The sequence below is a fragment of the Toxoplasma gondii genome, chromosome XI (genome assembly GCF_000006565.2).
Source record: "Toxoplasma gondii ME49 chromosome XI, whole genome shotgun sequence".
Lineage (NCBI taxonomy): Eukaryota > Apicomplexa > Conoidasida > Eucoccidiorida > Sarcocystidae > Toxoplasma > Toxoplasma gondii.
Window position 1 is genome coordinate 3,889,062 of NC_031479.1, and position 23,234 is coordinate 3,912,295.

A 23,234-nucleotide genomic window follows, 5' to 3' on the forward strand; every position below is an offset into this window, starting at 1 on the left:
GACCCACGTGCATGCGGCCGGTAAGTCCCTACGGGGACGAGAGCCACTCTGGGAGAAAAAGGCCTCTGTCTCTTTCGTCTGACCGCTCAGATCCCTCTGTGTCTGTGTGTGTCTGAAGGTATGTCAACTGGCATCGACTGCCAACAGAAAAAAGTTACTTTTTTATGTTAGCGGACTCAACCCACGTTCCAGATTTAAATCAACAGCAATTACACCTCTTCTCTGCACTGAAGAGTTTGTAGATTCGGTTCGAGCCTTTCCTCATCCTCTTCGTCGACCCTCTTCAGAGAAGCAGCAGCGACGCAGCTTCTGCGGCGCACTCCCGAGGAGTTGATCAGTTTTCTGGATGAGAGACTCGCGAAAGATAAAAGAGGAAAAGAGAGGTAGACGCGAAAAAGAAGAAGTTACAAGGGAAGAAGAAAGAAAACAGGTGTCAGTGAAGTACCCTCGGAAAAAAGAGTCTTGTGGCGAGTGACTCGTCCTGCAAGGTACGCTGGAATTTGTTGTGGCCAGTCTCACTGCAGCTAGTGAAAGGCACATCGCAGTGCAGATCACGCGAGCCGAGAGGAAAAACGCCTTTTTCGGAGAACGACGAATTCCCCCGAAACGCGGTTTCTCCGACCAAGGGGATCATTATGGCAAGCGAAGACGGCAAGAAAGAGGAAACAGATCTGAACGACGAGAGCATCGCTTGGAAATCTGGGAGGCGACAGATGTGAGGAAGAAGCAGGGGGAAGGACAGAATCAAGCACCGGAAGAACAGCAGAAAAACATCTGGAAGAAAGGACCCAGAGCTGTCCCGACACACTAGGAGAGGCGTTTGAAACTCTACCGAAAAAGCGTACACATGCGAAGCCGTGAACAGTCTACGGGTCACGGTTTCTTGACGCAGGAAGGACTCTAGAAGAAACAGAGAGCCCTCTTCCCAAGTGCACTGGCGTGTGCCCCGTGGGGGAAAATGAGAAGCAAGGAAAGAAACAACGAGAAGTGAAAAACAAATAAAAAACCAATGAAGGCCGAGTAAAAAAAGCCCTCGTGTCACCCTGTTCGAGGAGTGAAAACCGTCGCGGTACGGTGAAGATCGGTGTGCTCGCGAAAGCCTGTCTCCACGTCGATCGACTGCAGAGAGCCTGCGTACGGCGGTCGGTCGCCTGCATGGAAACGCCAGGGCACATAGATCCCACGGTATCGGAAGACAGAAAAATGGAAAAACAGTGAAAAAGACAGAAAATGCCGTTTCCCAGACAGCAGAACACACTCCCTACAGAGACCATTTTTTCCGGCCAAAGACGGGCAAACAGGCAGAACCTTCAGAGAAGTCGCGCTTCCCCTCTCTGCCTTCTCGATGACTTTTTCTCCTGTGTTCTCTGCTTCTCTGGAACCTTCTTCCCGCCTGTCTCCGTCCTTTTCGCTTCGTGTCTCCTCGCCTCCTGGGTCTCTCGAGCACTCACCAATGAGAAGGATTTTTCCAGTCGACGAGTCTTCAGACGCCAGGAGCCAGCCTGGAGACACACAAAAACGAACGCGGCACTGCCTGACGAGAAACGTCGGAAAGGTTAATGAGATCGGACAGCGAAGCAGCTCTCAGAAAAAGGCTGTCTCGGTCCCCAGATGTCGAAAGGAAAGTCAAACAAGGAAAACAGAGAGATGTCCTGGCGTGAGAGAACCCCGCAGAGGCGGGGAGAGAGAGTCGTCCGCGCGTTTACAAGAAAAGGCGGAGAGTGGAGGACGAAACAACACAGCCGAGAAAGCGGACTCCATGACACCCGAGACATGTTTCCGCAGCAGCTGAGAGTACACCTGAGTCCATCATTCGTCATCACCGATGGGCGCAACAAATCGACTATTACCACGGTCTCAATGAAACATCACATCCGGATGGGACACACAGGAGCAATTACCAAAGTCTCTGCAATTTGCTGTATTCAGAGGATTCTACAACCGCAACGGGGGAAACAGGCGTCACACTCAACGTGTCTCGCCTCCTTTGCGGCAACGCTCTTCGACAGGAACCGCGATGAACAGAGTCTGGTGTAAGTTGATATTCTGCTCTATATCTGTGTGCTCGCTTGTGCACATCAATGCCTCTCCACCATGTTCCTCTCTCTCGCCTTCCTTTTCCGCTCATTTCTCTCCCTCCTGTTCTTTTTCTCGTCTCTCCTCTTCTTCTCTCCCCTTCTTCTTCGCGTTCCCTCTCCCCGTCCGTTTTCCGCTCCTCTGTCGTAAGAAAGGCCGCGCAGCCTGCCGTGGAAGTCGCGCGGGGATTCGCGCCTCGTCCCGCCGCCTCTCCGAGAATTCCGCTCTTCCTCACCGGAATGGAAGTCGCGGATGCGGAGGCTGAACTTGAGTTGCATGCTGTCTGCATGCATTGACGTGAGGATCAGGTCTTGAGGACTGCCTTGATCAAAGGAAAACAAAACAAGGGAACTGTTCCGCGCGTCGAAGTGCAGCCAGACGCCCCGCCAAGCAGGCGCTGGTGGCGCATCGCGCAGATGCATCGCCGCTTCGTTGCGGACTTCTCTGCACTCGGTCACCTCCCGGTAGCCGTCCTCAAGCGACACGGAAGAGATGCAGAGCGAAGCCGTTCTGTCGGGCAGATCCGCCAACGCAGCGAAGGCGCCTAGAGAAGAGGCTCTTGGACTGGAGACTCTCGCTCGTGTCCGCAAGCCTCCGTTTCTGTCCCCGTCTCGAGAGCTTCTCCTCTCCTCCTCGGCTGCTGTTCTTCTCTCGGAGTCTCTCTTCCCAGTCTGGTGGGGCGGACGCTGTGCCAGGCGCCCGTCTGGTAGAGAAATGGCCTCGCCCGGACGCGCTCTGCTCGCTTCTCGAGGTGCCTTCTCATCTCCACTGTCCTCCTTCCTCAAATCCGGTTGACGGTCTGCAGAATCCTGCGCCCGCGTAGGCTCTGTGTGTGCCGACTCTTCCCCCGCCATGCGTGAGTCTCCCTCTTCGTCTGCATGCGCTTCAGTCGCACCCAGGCGTCGAGGAGGGCCTGGGGCGGTCTCTGGGCTCTCCCGCTGCGGATTTACGCGCCTCCTTCGCGGAACAGGCTGCGCAAAGAAGAGGCGACTGCCAGCTGTGTCAAGAGCTAAAAGCTGTTGCAGAGGATTGCCGCAAAAGTACGCGACCGTCCCGACGTCGCGCAACGCGCGCCTCCGTCCCTTGCCTGCCTCGGGGCCTTCTCTTGGCTTCGCGTTGTCCCCAGGAGCCTCAGCAGGATCCAAGGCGAAGGGTGACGAACTGGAGCCCAACGAGTCCGAAACGCCCGCACGAGAGCCCTCTCGGACACTGGCGAAGACGCGGTCGATGTACCTCTGAATGCTCGCCACACTGAGGCCACTCACGACATGCATGCAGTGCTGGTCCCTGGAGGAACCTGAGGGTTTGTCTTCCTCAACCATCCCCACAGCCGCTCCGGAGGCGACCGCAGGAGGCGCCGAGCAAGTCCAGGATATGTCGAGGAAAGGCGAAGCGGCCCCACTCGGAGACAACGGCGTCCCAGGACCCTCCAGCAGCGAGGCAGAGGTAAAGCAAAAGTCCAGGGGAAAACGCACCAAAGCAATGTAGCAATGGTCTGCAAACATCGCGGCACTTGTGCTGCTGCAGCCGGGCAAACGCATCCGTCGAAACAGACGTGAATCCATCACAACGCCCACAATAGATCCCGACCCCTCAAGACCCGACAACGGAGACACCGGCGACAGCGGCGGAGACACATTTGGAGACGGACGGTTGGCGGAGCCCGTGCTTGCGGGGTCTGCGGGGTGCGGGTTGGAGGGCCGGAAGGAGAGAAGCCAGTTGGAGCCCAAGTCATGTCTGCCCAGCCACTGAGAGGCGACGGTCTCCTGTGGGGGTGTCTCCTCGGAGTTCCCTGAAAGGAGAGACGAGGCGTCTCCAGGAAAGAGTCCACGGTTCTCGTCCGTTCCATGGACGCGAAGAGGGCCATCGGGAGGGGCGCGCATGCCCAGAGGCTGCGTGAGGAGAGACACGTCGTCCAGAGACTCTACGAAGGCGGGAAGAACAGAGAAGGCCGGGTGGAGATACACCAGTTGCAACTGCGAGTGCTCGTCCTTCAAGAAGCTGCCGTGCTCCCACGGGTACTGCAAAGAAAAGGCACTTCCGAGCAAAGAGCGTCGCGAGGCTTCTCTTCACAGAAAGAAAAACCGCGTATTCTGCCTCAGGGAAGGGGAACGAGTGCGCAAACACTGGACCGCGAACTGAAGAACGGGAGTCGCTGGACTTGAGGACAACGGAGGGAAGCGTGCATGCATGGTCACGACGGAGAGATAGAAGTCGACACAGAGCGACAGAGACGCATCTAGACAGCCCGCTACGAATCGACAGAAAGGCACAGAAGTAGAAACTGATTGAGAGAGGGTATCGGACAAGGGCGTACTTTGGATTTAAAGCAGCACAAGTTCCAGGGAGGATGAGTCGCCAACATTTGGTCGCAATCGAGAGATGCTTCTGTGTGTTTGGGCGGGCAAGTTTGTCGCATTCATTACAGGAGTCCGAATTGCCAGTTTTTAGCCGCTCCTTCTTTCTCCGCTCTTTTCGTCTCGTTCTGTCCCGTTTTAAGTATGCTGGAACTGAAAAGAGTACAGGTGCGAGGTGCGAGTTGCCTCCTGACACTCTTCTTCTGTTATGTCTCAGCAGCCGTCGATCTGAGGTTACCTTGTAGACCACGCGATAGGCGTGTTTGTTGCTGTGGTCGTAGCGCTCTTGCTGGACCCGGATAATGAAGAGAGTGGAGAGAATCAGCAACATGGTGGAGCAGAACCGAACGCACTGAGCGCGCTGCTCGCCCCCCTCCAGGGCTCTGTCCCCTCCCGCCCCGTCCAGAGGCCCACCGGCCGGCCGCCGGTGAAACATCGTCTCGGCTTCTTCAACTCGAGCTCCAAAGGCGAGAGCGAAGAAAGAGGCACAGACTCAGCAAAATAGAGCCGAAAAGGGAGAGAAGGAGAAGGCGAGGAACAGTCGGTGAAAGGACGCGAGATCCCCTTGAACTGGACCTGGCAAGAGTCGAGCAACGCCCAATGACGAAGGTGCAGTCGAGATGCATGCACCGCCACCCCAAACCCTGTCCTTGCAAAGAACAAGAGGTGTCTCTTCTCGGGTCTCTCGCGTCCCTCGCTTTATCAAGAGGTCCAGCGAAAGAGATCAAAAGGTAGGTGTGTGCGTTGCTGCTGTCACAAAAGAGTCAGCTCCGCAGCTTCTGCTCGCCTCCTCTGTATCGGACATCCTCGCTTCTCCTGTGTGGACACGCAAAAGCAAAGGAAGACGGATCTTCTTTGCCTTGGCGCTTGCCTCTCTTCTCCTCCTCCCTCTGAGGACGGAGCAAGAGGGCTCCACCGCTCGCGTCCGTCTGTGTGCCTGTCGCGAAAAGAATCAAAACGCCTGAGGAACTGGCGCCCTGGGTTGAAGGAAGAAGAGGGAACGCTGGCCCTCGACCCCCCAGAAAAGCAGGGAAGACAGCGAGAAGCGTTACGAAGCACCGACAGGAGCGCGGTGACAAAGGGAAGAAGCATTCGCGAGGGCCGTAGAAAAATCTGCGAGTCGAGAGGCAACGCTTTTGAAGAAACGAGGACGAAACAGTCCGGTTCTACACAAGAAGTGGCTTTCTGCACTTCTTCTTCAGTACTTTCTCCAGCTCAAGAAGTTTGGGAGTTTCAGAAAAGGAGGAGACAAATGATGCCGACACGTAGATCGAGAGAGACATCCGGAACCAGTGAAGGGCGATTTGTCTCCAGAGAGACACCTCGAGGCAAGAGAGGGACGACAAGACCGAGGAGCCAAAGCCGGAGAATATCTACGAGCAATCGAAGAAGAGAGAACAAAGGACGCGGACGCGCCGAGAAGAGCACACAATAAAAGGAGGAACGGCGGACTGCTTCCCTTCAAAGGCGAGGCGCTGCCCGTCCACCATCTTGGAGACACCGCAGCCTGCGCGTTTCGCGCAGAGGAGAAACGCCAAGGTGTTCGACGTGGAAGAACTCCAGAGAGGAGAGGAGCAGAGAGAGCTGCGCGAGGGAGAGAACTCGAGAGTCCAAACTCCCAGGGCGCGCGTACGGGCGCGAAGGAGATATAGACAGAAAGCACGTCCTCAAGAGAGGAGAAGCGCGAGCGGAGGCAACAACGTGAGCACAAGCTCTCAGAGGCGATCAAGACAAACGACTCGAGGACCAGTGAACGAAGGCAGTTTCTTTCGATGACAACAGAGACAGGTCACCGCAAGCAGACGCGCCTTCGAGGCTTGTCAGCAGTTGTAGACAAAAGAAATAACAACGACGGACTGGGTGTTCACGGGACTCTGTGGCATTCGCGCGCTGGGCCATCTCTCTCCGTCCATTCGCTTGGCTCCCTAACAAGCCATAGGCCTCTTGTCTACGGAGCAGATGAGCTCGATGCATGCAGTTCATTGTCCAGAGAAGACAGGAAGCAGACGCAGAGGAGGAAACAAAGGAGTTCCGCACTCGCTGTCGCACTTCGCTGCTCCTCAAGAAGTTGCTCTTACTCTTCTCGAGCTCAAGATTACTCGTTTTCCTCCTTCCTCTGAATTCAGAAAGCAGTCCTCAGGTTAGACACGACCCACTTTACGCCCAGCAATTTTGGGAAAACCGGGAGAAGCAGAACGATGAGGACAGCAGACACGAGAGCGCGAGGACAAGACACAGCTGTCGCGTCTGCGGCCTATCTCTGGCTGTTCCTACCTTCTTCCGAGAAAGAACCGAGAAACGGCAGCCGAGGACTCCCGAGGAAGCCCAGAAACAGAGGGCGACGGAGAAGAAGCTGCATCTTCCGTGCGAGACGCGGCTTGGCCCTTGGTTCGTTTGTCGAAGTGAGAAGAGAAAAGCTGGCAGGAAACAGGTGAGGCACCTTCTCTGTGTCCGGCCACTTTACGCGAGGAATGCCGACAGTGAAATTCTCCGCTGGGATGATGAAACAGCGCTGCCTTTGCGCAAGCCAGACAAAAGTCCCCGAGTGAGAACGGGGCAGAAGCAGCCTCTTTCGTGTCCTGTCGAAGGTGTCCGTTTGTGCCAGAAAAAAGTAAGTGAGGGACTAAAAACTCGGAGAGATCATCGTCGCTTTCTGGACATCCCATCTCTTCCGCACTTCCGTTCCGTAGATGCCCACCGTGCGTGAAAGTCGCACACGAAGAAGCAGTCTCTCGTCCCGTCTCCCGTCCTGAAATCCGCAGAGCTACATGTCTGCCCCATCCCGGGATCCTCTTTCACTTTGTGCACTGCTTACTGTCTTGTACATGTTCAGAGTTTTGTCTTTGTCAGCGAACGCTGTCCGTTTCGCCTCTATGTCGTCGTCCGTCGTTCACTGCTTCGGAGGGTGCCAAGTCTAGCTGCTGGTGTGCCACAAAAAAGCAATTTGTTGACTGTTTTGTAGCTTTGACGAACTGAAACATCGAAAAAACATTTCAAGCATTGCACTTCTTCGAATGTGATTGCCGCGACCTGTCAAATTCCCGTTTTCACGCCGGTTTCGTGCGTTGAGCCCGCAAGAGGCGAGTCTTGGTTTCCCGCATATTTTCGCTACACTGTAGAGAGGGTTCTGCCAGCGTCAGAATGGCGGTGAACGATGAGGATTTTGGAAGAGATGCGAGGAGCCCAGTCATGCCTTTTCTTTTCCCTCGACTTCCTTATGTTTCGCCTTGTCTTTCAGCAGAATCTCCCCGTGCTTCCGCCTCATCTAGATTCCTGTGGCGGAGCGGAGGAAGTGTCACCAGTTTGCACAGCGTGGAGCCCTTGAATCCAAGTGTATGTCCACCTGGAATTCGTTCCCCTCCAAACGCCGAAGGGGGTCTTTACGCGTTTTCTACCGTTTCAACTCTATTTTCTAGGCCTTCTTTCTCTCTTTTCCGTCCACCTGTCTTGCCCCTGTTTCCCCCGTCCTCTGGTCTCGCGCTCTGCTCGTCTGAACCGGCAAACATCCTTCCGAAAGAGAGTGTTTCTGCCTGTCCGCGAGCGAATCCTGGCACCTGCCCAGTTGCGAGTCCCGCCGCCACCTCGGGTCAGGGGTGTCCTTTCGGTCACGGAAAATCAGGACACCCTGTGTCAGATCTCCTCCCTTCTAGCCCCTCCTTTCTTTCCTTCGAAGCTTCCTCTGATACCGCCAATGTGCCTCCTTCGGCGTCCAGCGCCGGATGTTCGATCAAACATGGATCTGCTGCTTCCTTTTCCGACAGTTCCGCGGAGCTGCCGGACGAATGTCCCATGAAGCGACAGCCCGCTCGAAAGTCCTTTTCCTTCTCCTCGCTTTTCTCATCCTCGCCGTCCAAATCTTCCTGCCCTTATGGTATGGGTGAGGGAGGCGAAGGTACTCAAGGATCCAACGTGGAGGTTCCTGCTGGCCTCAGCGACGTTCGCGAGCGGTCGACGATCCCGTCTGCCTCAGGACAGAACTGGAACTACCCGTCAGAGAAACAGTTCTATCGGGTATGTATTGTGCGTGGATTGCGGCCGTCACGAGCAAAGGCGAAATGGCTCAAACGCTGTCTCGCTAGTGGTACTTGTGAGGCGGAGGATCCTCGCGGCGAAGGACTTCAACTGTAAATACACAGTCCAGTCCTTTCCTTACATTGGGCCTTGCTCCCATTCAACTCTAAGTCGCCGCCAAGTAGCTGTGTGCAGTGGGGAGGGAACGATCGGGCAGTCTCTCCCTCGAGTGTAGCGGTTGGGATGGCGCCCGAAGTGGTTGTGGGCACTCGCATAAACGAAGGTCCGAAGAGCCTACTCGGCGCGTGCATCTCTCTCGGAAGCTTGAAGCATGTTCAGGCACCCCAACCAGTTGAGATGAAGAGTTCGAGCGTGAGACCTTGTCGCACTTTTCCCTTGTGAGCCTTCTTGTGAAACATGCCCGCCTTGGACATGTAGGGGGGGTGGCGAGAAATCTGAGAATCGGAACGCGTGCTGAGCGATCCCCTACCACACGGGACAATGCATTTGCAGATCACCCCGGCAAAGGATGTCTCGATTTCTGTGTTCCCCGCCTCCTTTCTGGCGTCCGCGCGTTGCCGCCGCGTTCTGTTGGTAGTTCTGTGTCTGAGCCGAACGGACGGATGCGTGACTCGTAGTGTAGAGGGTTTCAGAGTTTCTGTCTTGAGATAGAGCAGGTTTCCTGACTGCGGCCGCTCTGGTTTCCGTGGTGTTTGACTCTCAGGTAACGCGAGCGAAGGGCCACCAAGTCGACCCCGGAGATATGCCAGCTATTGTGGCGATTCACAATGCTGTGAACGAGCAGACGTGGGTGGAAATTCTTCGATTTGAAGCTCTCCACCAGCGCGAATGCGACACCCCGAAGCTCCTGCGTTTTGTTGGTCGACCTGAAGATTTGACTTTCAAGGCTCGAGTCAAGCATCTGCTCGGTTACGAGCGACCCTTCGATCGCCACGACTGGCTCATAGACCGGTGTGGAACTAAAGTCAGGTATGCGTGGCCTGTAAAAAATTCGTGGTGTACATTTTTTTAGCAATAAAGGCGAGGTCTGTATCACAGTCAAGGTATCGTGGAGGTGCGGATCCAGTCTGAGGTTTAGAGCTCCGATCTACTCGCTCGGATCGACCAGGGAAGCAGGGAGAGAAAGGAGGTAAGTGTGAGCGGAGATTTCCTCCCACACGTTGCCTACAGATGCGAAGGAAAGGAAATGAATTTGCGAGTTTCGGTTACATGTGCCTTTCCAGGTACTTAATCGATTTCTATGACGGGCGAGCGACCCCAGAACAAGAGGCCACCGGCAAGGTAGCGATTTACATCGATGCGCGACCGGACATTCTCAGTCCACACGGCCTACTCGACCGTGTGCGAATGTTTTTTATTAACAAAGGCTGGCTTCAACCGTAACCTGCGTTGCGGGTAATTGGACACAACGACAAACAACAAAGAGAACTCGAGAAGTACAAAGGCACTTGTCCGGCGAAACTCCTTTCCTTGTTGTAGGAAAGCGTGTGGAACTCTCCTGGAGAGCCGCTTTGTCTGTCGCTTTTCGCTTAACAGTCTTTTTTTCCGCGTTGCCCTTCTCTTTCGGGAAGGAGGGGAAGTCTGCCGTTTGGCAGTCCCTCATGAGGAAAGCTTCCCTCAACTTTTATCATGCCACTGTTCAGTCCTTTCGGACTAAGCATGCCGCGAAAATTCAGTTGTAGATTTCATTGGAGCAAATCAGACTGCGTGTTTCTTGGAGAGTATCAAGACTAATCTGAGCGGTGTATGCGTTGTCTTTTGTAATGGATGAGGTGGGGTCTTCTTCCATTTGGATATCAGCTTGCATGTGCTCACTCAAAAGGAAGAGAAGGCGCAGTGTCACTTTCCTCAGGTGAATGCACTGGACCGGACTTCTCCGTTCTTAGCTTGAGTTCAGCGTGATTTCTGAGGTCGCTTTGTTGGTGGCTGTAATTTGGCTGTTTTACAGACAACGACGCTGCCGAAAGGGGTGTACGTGTAGTTGTCTTGAACACAATAAACCGGTAGGAAGCGAATTCGAGGCAGAAACCCCAAACTCTGTGTATTTAAGTGGACTTTATTCGCGGGATGCAGTCTCCAGTGAGACGGCTGTTTGACAATGTGACACAGGCATTTTTTTCGTGTAGCCAAAACAAGCAGTTCAACGAACCACAGGCGAATGAGGTTTTCCCTGTGGACTAAGCCGAAAACATGTACGGACAAAAAACGCCTAAAATTGGACACGGCATGTACGAAGTCAGGAAATGGTAATTCCTGCTCACAGTTTTGGGACCGAATTCAGTTTCTTTCGGATTTCCTGAAGCTGCGCTTCCCGACACGAAAACGGGAATATCCCGTCATACACGCATCCGTCCTTGTCTTTAGTGAAGACTACCGCACACAACTGAAACCCGGAAGCAACATCTCTGCCGCTACGGGGCCTCCTTTGTTTCATTCTGAGCACGTTGTGCTGACGCTTACGCGCCCCACCGTGCCACAAGTGACAGAGCCGTCGTCGTGGATGTGGTTTTCTGGGTCCTGTGTCGTACTGTCGTTCTCTCCTACGGCGTCCTTACAGTTCTTCTCTTCGGAAGACGCCTCCGTCTGCGGCTGTGGTTGAGGGCCGTATGGAACTTGAGTGCTTGTGCGCGAGGTCGTTTGGGGGCCGCTATTTAAAAAAGCGAGTGCTGCTGCAGCACCAGCAGTGCATGCAGCGATCTTGTCTTTATCCCCTCCGGCAGCTTCAATGGCCACAACACCCACATCAGCTGTCACCGGAACGTTGGCTGGCTGCAGGCCTTCGAGAGCTTTCTCAAAAACCTGATTCAGAAGCGGTGTTGCGTGCTGGTGGAATGTCTGGCGCCACGCAAGCTCGTTGAAGCGCTGAAGTTGAAGAGGCTTGCCGTCGTACATTCTCCCAGAGAATGCTACACACAACAAAGAGAGGATGCAACAAGCATTGGACTGCAACAGAGTTTGCACATAAGCAGATATCAAGCTCTGTAGAGAATGTCTATCAGGTCCCTCACTACTACACGCCCCAAGTTCTTGATTGCTTGGTGCTGTCTCACGACGACGTCATGCGGAGTGGGATGTTCCGGAAACATGAGTAAATGCTCACATAGAAATGCTTTAACGAAACTGTCACTCGATAAAAAGCGGTATATGCACTTCTGTCCTGTCATTCCGAAGTACGGGGCTCCCCGGGGGCCGTTTTAGTTGAACGCGCCCTGAGACAAAAAGGTGGGCCATCTCATCGTCGTTTTCTTCTTTCGCAGACCCGTGCATAGAGGAGGGCAACATGAAACCATGGCTTACTCAGTATAATGTGATCTGCCTGTATGCACGAGGCGTATTCCAGGTAAACATCCCCCACGGTAACCGACGGGAGGAGTTGCTCGAGTTCCGGGCGGATTATGAGTGCTGCAAGAGCGTGTCCGTACTTGTTGCACTCCGCCAGGATATCACTGAGAATCTCATCATATTCTTCGTCCCGTTCTATCTTCGATGGACAAGCGATGCGAACGACGCGGGAAGGTTGCTGGATTGAAGACAGAGGAGGGCAATCACGGAAACGTGGCATGATACTTTCGGCCTGCTTACGGAAAAAGTGTCGTCAACTAGTGGCGACTTGAGTCGTTGACCGACAGAGAGATATATTCAAACGAGCTGAAAGCAGATTCAGTTTTCTCGATGTCGATGTCACTTGTAAGGACTCTGAAAAAGCATTTGGCAGTAACACAAAACCTCCTGCACCTATCTTGTCAAACGAAGGATGACATGTTTTCCATGAACGACACGAATGTTTAGAAGTCTGTGACATTGGCATCCACGCCGCCTCACATACCCCAGAAAGAAGGTCGGCCTGAATCTGACTCTGAATGACGTCGACATGTTGGTGGTTCGCCCGTTGTGACGCTCTGTGCCTGGCGACCAGATCTCTGTTGAAAGACAGCAACGCGAATCGCATAGGTTCGCTGATACGAAACACCCACGTATCCCACACTATGTCCGAGTTTTGGTGGAAAGTAACAAGGAATCCTGTCTTTCGCGGTATCGGCTGGATATCACTGTCATTTAGGTCTTGTAAGTCAGAAGCTGGTCACGGAGAAAGGCATCGCGCAGATGTCCCTGGCATGGCGTACAATCTGCGGCTCTCGGATACAACTATGGCTTGGTACCATCATTCCAAAACTCTTGTATCACAAATGATCACTGGGACGAGCTGAAGGTGTTCTTCATGAGCTCAATGCGGCCCCAGTCAGCATAAGCCCAAGCAGCCACGTTTGTGTAAAGTGTGTGAAACGTGAGATTTCACAAAGAGCTACGAGAGTTGTTATTGTCCCTATCCGAAACCTGTCTGTAACCGACCGGAACATGTTCCGACACCTACACCTCATGCTATTCACGGGTTGGTTTGTTTTTCAGTTTTCTTACAGCGCAGCTGCCCGCTGATCTTCCGGAAGCGAGGCAATGAGGCTGACGAGACCTGTGTCATTCCCAGTGACAGTAGCCTGCTGAGCAGCAGCCGCCAGACTTTCTGCCAGAGCCAGTCCTGAAGTCCTGCCAAGCACGTCCACCAACGGAAAATCCGATGCAGTTTCGTTTCGTTTGCCCCGCCGATAATGCAATGCTTCTCCAGCAGAAAATCCCAATCTTCCTTAGTTTTATCTGCAGGATCAGCGTCGGGAGGTAACTGCAGCTACCCACTCTTTACCCAACACCTGACACAGTATGTGATGCCAAAGGCGCCCAGACAGAAACTTGTTTATTGGAATTACTATTGCCTACCCTCGACTACTTACCCAGCGAATGCCCCAAGGACACTTTCATCGCCAACACTGTTCTTCCAGTCTGTTGGCCTGTTGATTCTTATGGGAAGGCCGTGCCAAAGCATGCCATCAAGACGCAGCGCTGCGTGAGCTTCCTCGACAGAGGCCATTTCAACGAAGCCATAATTGCCACCACGGTCTCGTGCAAACCACACATGTAAAATCGGACAGACAGCCGGATCTGCGCATGAGCTGTTCAACCTCATCACGTGCCACATGTGCCGCTTGAAGTCATCCTCCGTTGCCTCCTCCAGCTGTAAGGGAAGGTTGCCTATAATGGAAGAAGCAATAAACGGCATCGATGTCAATTTGTGACCGCGTAGACAATCGGATACAGAACTGGTTTCCAGAGGGTTCGTGAAGCTAGTATTTACTGAACAACAATTGCTCCTATTTGTACATCTTAGAAATTAGCTGCTCGGGTGTCTGAGCCATAGGGGAATCGAATTCGAAAAATTCAGCCCCAATAAAAAAGATGTCATTTTCGGCAACGGACGATGCGCAGGTCCCAAACGTGCTGAGTCATCTAGATTGACATCACCAGAACTATAGTCGTCCTGTATGTTTGCTCACAGAATCAGGGGAAAAACGACACTTTTTCCATTTAGCTGTCTCACGCTGAAGCCAATAGGACAATCCCTCGACAACAGCGGAGTTTATTTCCCTCATGTGCAAATGACCGAAATTTAAAGAGTATTCTAATTTCTCTCCGAACTGTGGTGATATCCAAGTCCTTCGGTAGCAAACAAGTCAAAATCGACGTACCGACGTGAAGGCGCCTCGCCCGTCGAGTGGCATTCATTTGTTGATCGTACATCAGTTGACCTTCCCTGTCTGTTTTACGGACCCACTGGAAACCGTCCCAGAATACTTGTCGCTCTCCTTCGCTCGTCTTACAGTACTTCTGTATGGTCTCGTACTGCCGTGACATTTGGGCATAGTCGCAGACGTAAGCGAACTTCACGATGATTTGTACAAAGATTCGAAAAACCAAACTAGTCACAAAAGACGTATCAAGCAACTGAAGAATAATGCGGCACGTCGCCCCTTGTCTACGTTCTATCGCACAACCATAGTGTAACTGCCCGCAATTAAACGCGGGCAATCTTGGATGAAGTCACTTTTTGCCTTGCAAGAAATGCCTCTTGCTGTTGTTGGGGGTTTGGAAGGCTCACCATCTGATGTAGACAAGCGAAAATCCTAGAAGTGTTTGAGTGCCTGACTAATAAAAGTGCATTGATACGTTTCGAGTTTCCAAAGCTATTTTCTACAGATGAAGTTAGCATGGCTTTGACAGAGCAGGTCCGCTAACACCGCGTCTTACGCGAGCCGAAAGCCTGGAGATCTCACGTACACCGGTAACCGATGTTGACAGGAGCGGCGTTCGCCCCTCTGTTAAACTGATGATTTGCTCTTTTTGCGTACCTGTTTTTTCCTCCTCGCCCTCTCCCTGCTTCGCGATCTCCTGTACTCTTCCTCGGAGTCGCAGCCTGGAGAGCGATCCATCCAGGAGTTGTTTCCATACTCCCTGTATCCGTGCCTTCCTCTCTCGGCCCCAAACGAAGGTCCTCCAGTTCTGCCTCTCCACATTCCTCTTCCTCCTCGGCCTCCACCTCTTGCTGGCCAACCACCTCCTCCCCGTCTCCGCCACCACTGCCTTTCTGCGTGAGCGGCTCCGCACGTCGGTCCAAGAGGAAATCCCCTGTGTCGTTCAGACGGTGGCAGTCGAGGAAATATCCCGCTCCTCTCAATCTGCTGAGTGCTGCGTGGAGAATGGTGGAAAGAAGCAAACGAAACGGATCGCTCCCGGGAGAAAGAAGATGATCCATAACGCGAGTGTCTCACGCTAGGCGATCTGCTCTCACTGCATGATAGATTGCTACGACTGGAACAGGAACGCGAACGCCCTCTACGCGAATAGGCTACCCGGGAATCCATTCGAGACAAGGAGCGTCCGATGCTCCTATCTGTAGAGTATCCACGTCGTCGCTCGTGGTATCTGCGCAGGGAGACGGACCGCGAGGAAAGCGACCGTGACGACGTGGAAACTTCCGACCTCGGTGAGCCGCGCTGCATAAAGGTGCGTTCGCGAGATGTATGGCGGCATACCCTGGGGTTTGACTGCTCTGCCGAGCTCTCGCGTCGATCTCGACTGATCCACCGATCCCTTTCACTCAATGCATTAGCGCTTCCTTCCCGCGAGGACGGCGGTTGCTCGTACCACGGACGCTGCGGATCTGCCGCTTCCGGCCTCATAAGCGCTGGCAGATGCCCAGTCTCTGGGTCATATTTAACTGGAGGCCTCGAGATGTATGTTCCCCGAGGAGGGACACGAATAGGACTGCGGCTTCGGCGATTCGTGTGCCCCCTGCCAAAGGAACGGAACTCTCCACCACAATTGCCAGAGTTCGCTAAGCGATTGTGAGGAGAGATGCGGTCCCTCTGAAGAAGCGGTGTTGGCGTCGGAATCCGACAAGCACCCCTTCTGGAGGGGTGCCACTCTCGGTCTTTGTCACAGTACATCTTACCCTCGAAGTTTGGCGCCATCATTTCACATAAGGAAACGAAGATGTGAGAGGCCGGAATTTCCAGACAAGGAATCGATGGTATGGGTTATGTCTGCCTAGCCGATACTAAAGCGTGAAAAATGTACGTTGGACTGCCAAAACCTCAGAAAAGCAAAAACCTTGAGGCACGGGTTTCGTTGGGAAGACCACAGTACTAGTATGTGAACACTTGGAGCGAACAATATCTACATGAACATGACACTACGGTGTTTAAAGCTTGATTTCAAGGTCTGTATACCTGCTGGTTTTGTCACACTCGTACTGGCAAGATGACGTAAGGGAGTGACTGACAAGAAAGATTGATTGATTAGACCACAGGATTCAGGGCAACAAAAATTGTCAAATGACTTAAACAGTCTCACAACTGTCTGACGCATATTCATTGAAAGTTTCAAGTCAAATGGTAAAGTGCTGAAACGTTTACAGCCAGTTTCTGACTACACGCATACAATGCAGGGTCCACGGCAGATCACACGCAGTCGGTGTATGTCTTTCCCATCACCGTGAGCAGAAAAAACCAGTTCCATCACTGTGCGGGAGCTGTTCAGCTCATGTCAGTTGACTACATCCGTTTACGGAGTAGACAACGCAGCGTCAGCGTCAAAAGGTAACGAGCATCGTTTTGTTCGTGTGAATGGAGGGAGTGCGGGGCTTCGGTCAGAAATTGACAAAATGACAAGAGCCAAATTGTCCTAGCTCGATGTCGGGTTCGGCGGATTCTTCTGCTGATATCTCTGTCTCTTTGCTGTGTTCGCTCCCTTCTTTACCAACTCACGAAAAAATGTTTTACTCACTCTTGCCTGACCCTGGAAGTCTGTTTGATTCATGCTTCACCTATGTTTCTGACAGAATGCATCACTTCAACTCTCTCGCCTGCTGTCTGGGAAACATCACGGCAACGATGACGTTGCGATACCATTAGGAAAAGCCTGTGTATTATATCTGTGAAAATACGGAGTCCCCTGGCAGTCCAGTTCGGCGAAGGTTTCTACATGCAGAAACAGACTGTCGATCAAAGCAATAAAGACTTCCTTTCACCGACACAGTAGTTACTGAGAAACAACTTCAGATGTAGGGGAAACAGTCGGCAGCAATCTCCATTGCGGTCAGATATCCAGGTCATTCATACACTTTCACGTCGCTTTCACACGTGAAGGCTCTAGAGATTCTGCGGGGCACGAATGTGCTTCGAGTCGTGTCATACGCCATACGGCAGTGTAACTCAGGTGAATGACTTGGTTTCCTTGTGCAGATGTCAGCAAGTGGAGACGCTCTGACTCGCACACGCACACCATATTCACTGGTCGTCCCTATTCTGCTTGAATGTCTGTGGAAGGTGTGTCTGCGAACTCTTTGTGACGGTGTGGAACCTTCGTACTCTTAAACCAACCGGCGTGCCGGCTAGAGGAGGAGTATGCAATTAAAAAAAGGACACTAAGCTCTAGAGAGTCTGCCTTACTGTCCCCGCTTCCACCGCAGGTAGACGATTTGGGCCGAGTACTACAAATAATGAGGTGAATCCCAATCGCCAGCTCACCACTTTTCAAAAAGAAATGGTGAACAGCTCCCATAAGGGTCACGCCCGTGAGGTGACCATAGCTCGTTCCCACCAAATGCTGGTTCTATTGCGCTGCGCTTCGGACAATTTGGCGTGTAAGGAAGACGAGTGTCGTCACAAAAGCACTCCAGCCCTCCGGTGTTACTGGAGCTTATTGAAGGCGTCCGAAAACCCTCTCCTGATCGGCAGTTGGGCAAGTACAATGATGTTCAGTTTGCTTCCACAAACGTGAGCCTTTATATCTGTATGCGGTAGTGAACGCTCCTCGTGCCTGGTATCAACCGTTTTTCCCATACGATTTCGTAAGATCCTCCCAATTATGAATGGTCAGATATACCCAGTGCATTAACGGCAAAGGGTTGTACAGCATGCTGTTGTAGAAACTGACAACGGCAATAGTCGAACACGGGTTGAGGGCACTGAGAAACACCGGAGATCAAATATGAAACCGGTACATACGACAGCGACCAACAACATTTCCACCTCCGATAGTCACACCGGCGGTGCGTTTACAAGAACAGAGCTCGGTCGAGTGACCTCACTCACAAAACCTTCTTACAAAAAATTTGGTACATTGACCACAGACACTAAAAAATCGTTGGCCCAAACGAAAACACAACCGGAAATGTGGAAAGTCGCATTATCGAGCATTCGCGTCGGGTGACACCTCGTGGAACGACTACGTCCGCGATTGATGTTAGAACACTTGATCGTCCTTCGCAGAGACTGCGGCTGGAATCGTGTGACGGGAAGCACGCCGAAAGGTCAATCTTGCGTCTCAGAGATATAATTCGCTTTACGGTGCCTTGTCAAAAAAATCGTTGGCATCAGGCTGAGACAGTCGAATGTACTTGTCGCCGTTGACATCTGTGTAGATCGAATATACTTTGGCGGTCTCAGTGGAGTTCCCGTTCGGCAATTGGTATACCAGTTCATTCATGGGCTTTTTAACGATAGCGAGTCGGCAATCCATTGGCCAATCGTCACAGGCACAGGGGGCCGGGCCATAGCACGCCTTTCCTGTAGGACACCACGCGACAAAGCATACTCGAAAACGGTCCATATGGAAGGGTCAGTTTGTAGAGCGCACAGTTGCATGGTGGCACTCGCATCAGGTGTGAAAATGAAACATGTAACCAAAGAAAAACCAAGGAAAAAGGCCCCGCCTAGCTAATGAGGCAAACTACACGTGACAGGACGGTCAGCCTCTCTGAGTGCACATGCAGCTAAGGCAATTTGCATCAGCGGACGGCGGTCACCCACGACAGACACTGACGCTCTGAAAAATCGTACAGTCTGCCACAAAACGCTTCGCAGCGCTAGCTCCGTAACGGTGTCATCTTTTTATTTTTGCCTTCCTTACCATGTGCGTGGACTGCAATCCACATTTCCCTTGATCCGAGAACAGAGGGGGCCTGGCCGGGCTGCAGGACCTCAACTCTCAGCGGCATTTTTTTGAAGAGGACGGGCTGGCACCCCCGACATTGTCGATACAAGTCTGTCCAGTGCGTGAACTTGCCAGCGTCGAAGAGGATCGAAACAGCAGACGATTTCCGATGGCCGGTGTTCGGCAGGCTGAGCCCCCCGGCGCCAGCTTCCTGGTCCTCTGCCGGTGTTTCAGCAAGACCGAAATACTCGAGGTACGACTGCCGCCGTCTTTGGTCTGTGACGTCGAATTTGCTGTCGTCCAATTCCTCCTCCACTTCCCGTGCCTCGTCCTCTGGCCCGTACGCGACCTTCTCGGCAGCCGCCGCCATCGTGCCTTAAATTTTAGTTAGCACCAACACTCGACGAAACGATTAGTCGGGTAGCAAGCACAAGGCAACAACGGACCCTTGAACTGAGGGGGAAAATGCCGCCGTGACTGCAGAAAAGCGTGCAGAGGTGCGAGAAGGGGCGAGCCGCAGAGTGTACCGCTTCGCTTTCAGGGAATCGTGCTACTGCCGGATACGGACTAAAGGATCAGGGGAAATACCGCGAGTTGCACTGATTATCCAGAGGTACTAAGCATCCTCTCTTGCTAGATCTCTAAAATAACGATCTCTAAGGGAAAGTTAGCACCGACGGTATGCCGATACTGCAAATCTCCCGATGGTACGCTTCTCCTCTGGCTAAAACGCCGCGGGCTGGAAGCAAATCAAGGAGTCTGCAGCCTGCACCAACGCGTGGCAATTTCTACACAGAAAGGTGTGTCGCTTTACATCCGGATGAACCGATTCTTAGAAAACGTAAAGTATGATGGCACAGCAATGTACTTTCGTATCCAGCTCACCGGTGCAGCACTCCCATGCTGGGTAAGCTACTTCGGCTGGTCTATGCTGCGCGCTTGACCTCAGCGCTGTAGCAGATAGGTGGCCGTGTTGCTAGCGGATTAGATACGCACACCAGGTATCCCTCTCTGTATGTCGACCCCATCGCGCACCTAAAATAAGTCTTCACTGCATGTAAATGCAGAATTCACGCAAACAAACACGGTAGTAGAGCCACTCTGATCTGTCTTGCTGTCTTCACTCGGGCCAGCGGCTCTTCCCGACCTGTGGGGGTCCCGCCACAGTTCTGAGGCACGCCACCTACCGCCATCTCTGGGGTCGCTCTCCTTGCCTTCGCTGTTGCTTGTATTCTGAATCTAATCTGATAAGTAGCGCGTGTCAAAGTATCGCAAGCCTGCACAAAAACTATCCTATGCAGTTTTCAACGCTTATCGGTAGCCTGAAAGCCGCTAGGTACCCGCAGCTCAGCCAGCTACACACCCCACGCACAGGAAACTAGTGTACGCGAGTTGTCGTTGTGAGACAACTGCTTTTGTAGCTTTCCCGGTAAGCCGCCCTCCACACGATTCCCTTAACTTTTGCGTCTCGCAGTTTAATTGACGCTCGAGACTCTCTGCCTGGATACCCTCTTGTGACACTCTTCGTCGACAGAAGTGTATAGCAGTGTCAGATTGCCCTAGGCACCCGCAAGATACACCTGCGTTGGTGCGTCTCTCACTTTACCCTTCGTCGTCTCTGACGTTTCTTGGTCCGCATATCTGACGCTGTTCATCGCTGAATCCTAGCCTGACCACTATGGATTTCCTGTCAACGCGTCTTTAAAACAGTGCACGGAATGCCCCTTGGCATCATTGACTTTCGATGTCGACTTTCCGCTGCCACGTACACAAGGCGGGGAGACTGTGGAGCAGCGACAGAGTTGAGAAAAGCGATGGAGGAACGTACAAAGTACCCGGGAAGCACGTATGTAGCACTGGCTGTTTTGCAGAATCAGAATGCAGCGTTGTGGTAGTTTCTGTAGTGCCCGTAGCTCCCAGTGAAAGGGAATAACCGCTTTGCCAGGCATGTGACGAAGTTTTGGCGAAAAATACTATTTTTCAACTAAAGCTCGTCTTTTTCTACCCGGCCTATCCCCCTGGGCACGGGTTTCTTTTCTGTACACACCACTTCGGGATGAAACGCGTGTTTCGAGTTTTGTGCTGAGACGTCTTCCCGCAGGAGTGTTGTCTGAAGCAGCTCCCTCTTTTCTGTTCCGTATGCCATCCTGTCTCGCAGACCGTCCACATAAATACATTCTATCTGGATGCGTTCAGCTCTGCCCCCTTCACTTTTTTTTCGTTTTGCTTCCGGAGCCCCTTATAATCATCAGTGTCTTGCGGCTAATGGTGTTGTCCAGTTCGTTCACGCCATCGAGATTTCTGTTTGCCCGTTTCTCTCGTTCTTCCTACGTGTTGATGTGCGCGAGGAGTGCCGAGGAATCTCACGTATATGCATGGTTGAGAAGACGTGAGAAACTCGGGGTGCGCTGACAGAAGACACACGGTGCCTGCGGTGTAAGGAGAACAAGTGTGAACTCGCTGTGGACGCGTAGAGGGTGAAGATGCAGAGGATAGATGAAGAAAGAGATCTGTCTCCCTCCAGTTTCCACTTTGTGACGGATGACGAAGAGTCGTCTCCTTCAGAGCCTCCGGGGACAAGAGATTCAACCAAGGGAAAAGGGAGCACGCCAGAGTCTGAGGTGCCTGGATCCTGGCGCAAATCAATGCGTGTCAGTTTCCAGCTTGCTCGAGTGATGGTAAAAGTTGGTAAAGAGTACACAGAGCCGCAGCTCTGCTGGATTGCAGAGTCCATGTATAGCTACAAGGCGACCCGCGACAGCAAGACTTCCATCGTCACTCGAGAGTACTTCGGGACCCTCCCCTTCGATGTCGAGCTTCAGCCGCCCTCCGACGGCGGCATCTACAATGACGAAGAAAAAACCATCGTCTTCGAGGATGTGCAGAAGCAACAGCGCACGGTCAGATGCATCTTCCCACTACGAATGTGGAAACACAAGGTTTTCCTTGCCGCAGAGTGAGACGCCGAACCCCGTCGCAACTGTCTTCCGATGCAGTTGCTTCGAACACACGTCTGTGAATGTCTCTCTTCACCCACCTGCCCCGATACACTGACCTTCTATTAGTCAACATATCTGTATGATGCTCGCCAAAGGGATAAATATATAAATATATGTGCAGATGTGCTGGATTTCAATATTTTACGACATAAAGGTTCCCTCTTGTCAACTTTGTTTCAGGAATTTGTGGACTTGTATATATATATATATATATATCGTTATGCCATTGCAGATCACCGTTTCCGTGTCTGTCGATTGACACATGCTGTGCCTTTTTCCTATTCCTCCATCCAAAGTGCATATCGAGGTTGTCTGTATGTTGCGGGGAAGCCGCAGATTCGTCAGAATATTTGCCGTGTCATGCATATCTCTTTTGCTACCCATCGAAATATATACGCAATTGGGTATTGTCCTCGTATTTCTTCTAAACTCTGTGCGAAGAAGTGAGTTTCCTCGTTTCAGTCCCTTCAGTGTGTCATTCGAAAGCTGCATCGCTGTATCCCGGTGGTGAGCGCTCCTCGTAGCTTTCCACCCCGTGGTCACTCCGTTCTCTCCGGTCTGCATTTTCTCTCTTCCGTTGCTTGTCAGTCTGTGCGCCCTCTGCCCGTCCTTGCGCAATTCCACGTGCCATCCGTTCGTCCTTCTTTCTCCTCTTCTCTTTCCTTTCCAATGGGTCGAGTCTCAAAATGCTGGTCTCCCCTCTCATTTCGTTTTTTTCGTCCAGAAAACTCGACAGACTTCCCTACGAAACCATCAGCGTGCACAGCCAGTTTCTGAAGAGAGAGAAGTAGGGAAGACGCAAGCAACTCGCGTCTGCTGCGGCCCAAAATCGTAACACACAGCTTCCCCGGCTACGCGCTCCCCCCTGTCGAAGGCGTCGACCCCCCGCTGGGCCGGAGAAGTTACAGGCGAAAATGCGGAACGGCACTTGTGCGTCAGCGAAGCACGAGACCAAAACCTGGAAAACGCGTGTGTTTTGAAGTGTTGTAAGCATCCTATGTCGATTTCAAACAAAAGTCGATTCTTCTCTCCTGTATGCTGCCAAGTCTGATGGGGGGGACGCGCGTTCGGGAGTAACAGAAACGTGGTCTCTGTGGTCGAAACGAAATTACACTCCATGATAAACTGTCTCATCGCTGACGCGTTGCCCGTTTAACGACAAAAGGGCTGCTGCTGTGCCTGCTCATATGGTTCTTGCTGCGACATCTACGCATATTTACACTTTCTCTTCCGTTTTTTACAAGAATGTGTCGCATCCACTGCATGCAGGACAGAAGCCGCAGTGTTTCACTTGGTCTCCCGAACTCTACGCTTTCGTGTCTACAGAGTGAACGGGCGCAGTCAAGAGACTGGAAACAACGCCCTCTGCAGCTGAAGTCAGTGTTCCTGTCTTAAGAAAAAATGACGATTGAGAAGAATCCCGCTGCCCAGGATCTCTCGCTACGCT

The 23,234-nt window shown here is 52.5% G+C and overlaps 6 protein-coding genes across 6 annotated transcripts; 3 read left to right on the plus strand and 3 right to left on the minus strand.

Moving 5' to 3' along the window:
* Nucleotides 1-497: 497 nt before the first annotated feature.
* TGME49_314030 (hypothetical protein) lies at nt 498-4,869 on the minus strand (the record flags this gene model as incomplete). Its single annotated transcript, XM_002364572.1, has 4 exons — nt 498-1,151; nt 1,452-1,502; nt 2,312-4,097; nt 4,672-4,869. 4 exons carry the CDS (start codon nt 4,867-4,869, stop codon nt 1,039-1,041), a joined length of 2,148 nt encoding a protein of 715 aa, XP_002364613.1. The 3' UTR covers nt 498-1,038.
* A 539-nt stretch (nt 4,870-5,408) lies between these two features.
* Nucleotides 5,409-8,019, plus strand: TGME49_314038 (hypothetical protein). The gene is made up of 2 exons (XM_018782805.1): nt 5,409-7,044; nt 7,675-8,019. Exons 1-2 carry the CDS (start codon nt 6,406-6,408, stop codon nt 7,756-7,758), a joined length of 723 nt encoding a protein of 240 aa, XP_018635388.1. The 5' UTR covers nt 5,409-6,405; the 3' UTR covers nt 7,759-8,019.
* On the plus strand, nt 7,918-10,531 carry TGME49_314042 (cytochrome c1 heme lyase, putative). The gene is made up of 3 exons (XM_002364573.2): nt 7,918-8,444; nt 9,169-9,434; nt 9,689-10,531. The coding sequence occupies exons 1-3, from the start codon at nt 8,223-8,225 to the stop codon at nt 9,846-9,848; spliced, it is 648 nt and encodes a 215-aa protein (XP_002364614.2). The 5' UTR covers nt 7,918-8,222; the 3' UTR covers nt 9,849-10,531.
* Nucleotides 10,502-15,487, minus strand: TGME49_314055 (splicing factor, putative). Its single transcript, XM_018782806.1, has 7 exons — nt 14,702-15,487; nt 14,042-14,195; nt 13,250-13,547; nt 12,882-13,007; nt 12,292-12,385; nt 11,763-11,985; nt 10,502-11,371 (listed from the first exon to the last, which is right to left on the minus strand). The coding sequence occupies exons 1-7, from the start codon at nt 15,350-15,352 to the stop codon at nt 10,896-10,898; spliced, it is 2,022 nt and encodes a 673-aa protein (XP_018635387.1). The 5' UTR covers nt 15,353-15,487; the 3' UTR covers nt 10,502-10,895.
* Nucleotides 15,488-16,283: 796 nt separating this feature from the next.
* TGME49_314070 (hypothetical protein) lies at nt 16,284-20,187 on the minus strand. Its single transcript, XM_002364576.2, has 2 exons — nt 18,765-20,187; nt 16,284-18,421 (listed from the first exon to the last, which is right to left on the minus strand). Exons 1-2 carry the CDS (start codon nt 19,156-19,158, stop codon nt 18,198-18,200), a joined length of 618 nt encoding a protein of 205 aa, XP_002364617.1. The 5' UTR covers nt 19,159-20,187; the 3' UTR covers nt 16,284-18,197.
* Nucleotides 20,188-20,210: 23 nt separating this feature from the next.
* Nucleotides 20,211-23,198, plus strand: TGME49_314080 (hypothetical protein). The gene is made up of 2 exons (XM_002364577.2): nt 20,211-21,744; nt 22,512-23,198. Exons 1-2 carry the CDS (start codon nt 21,272-21,274, stop codon nt 22,576-22,578), a joined length of 540 nt encoding a protein of 179 aa, XP_002364618.1. The 5' UTR covers nt 20,211-21,271; the 3' UTR covers nt 22,579-23,198.
* The last annotated feature ends 36 nt before the right edge of the window (nt 23,199-23,234 follow it).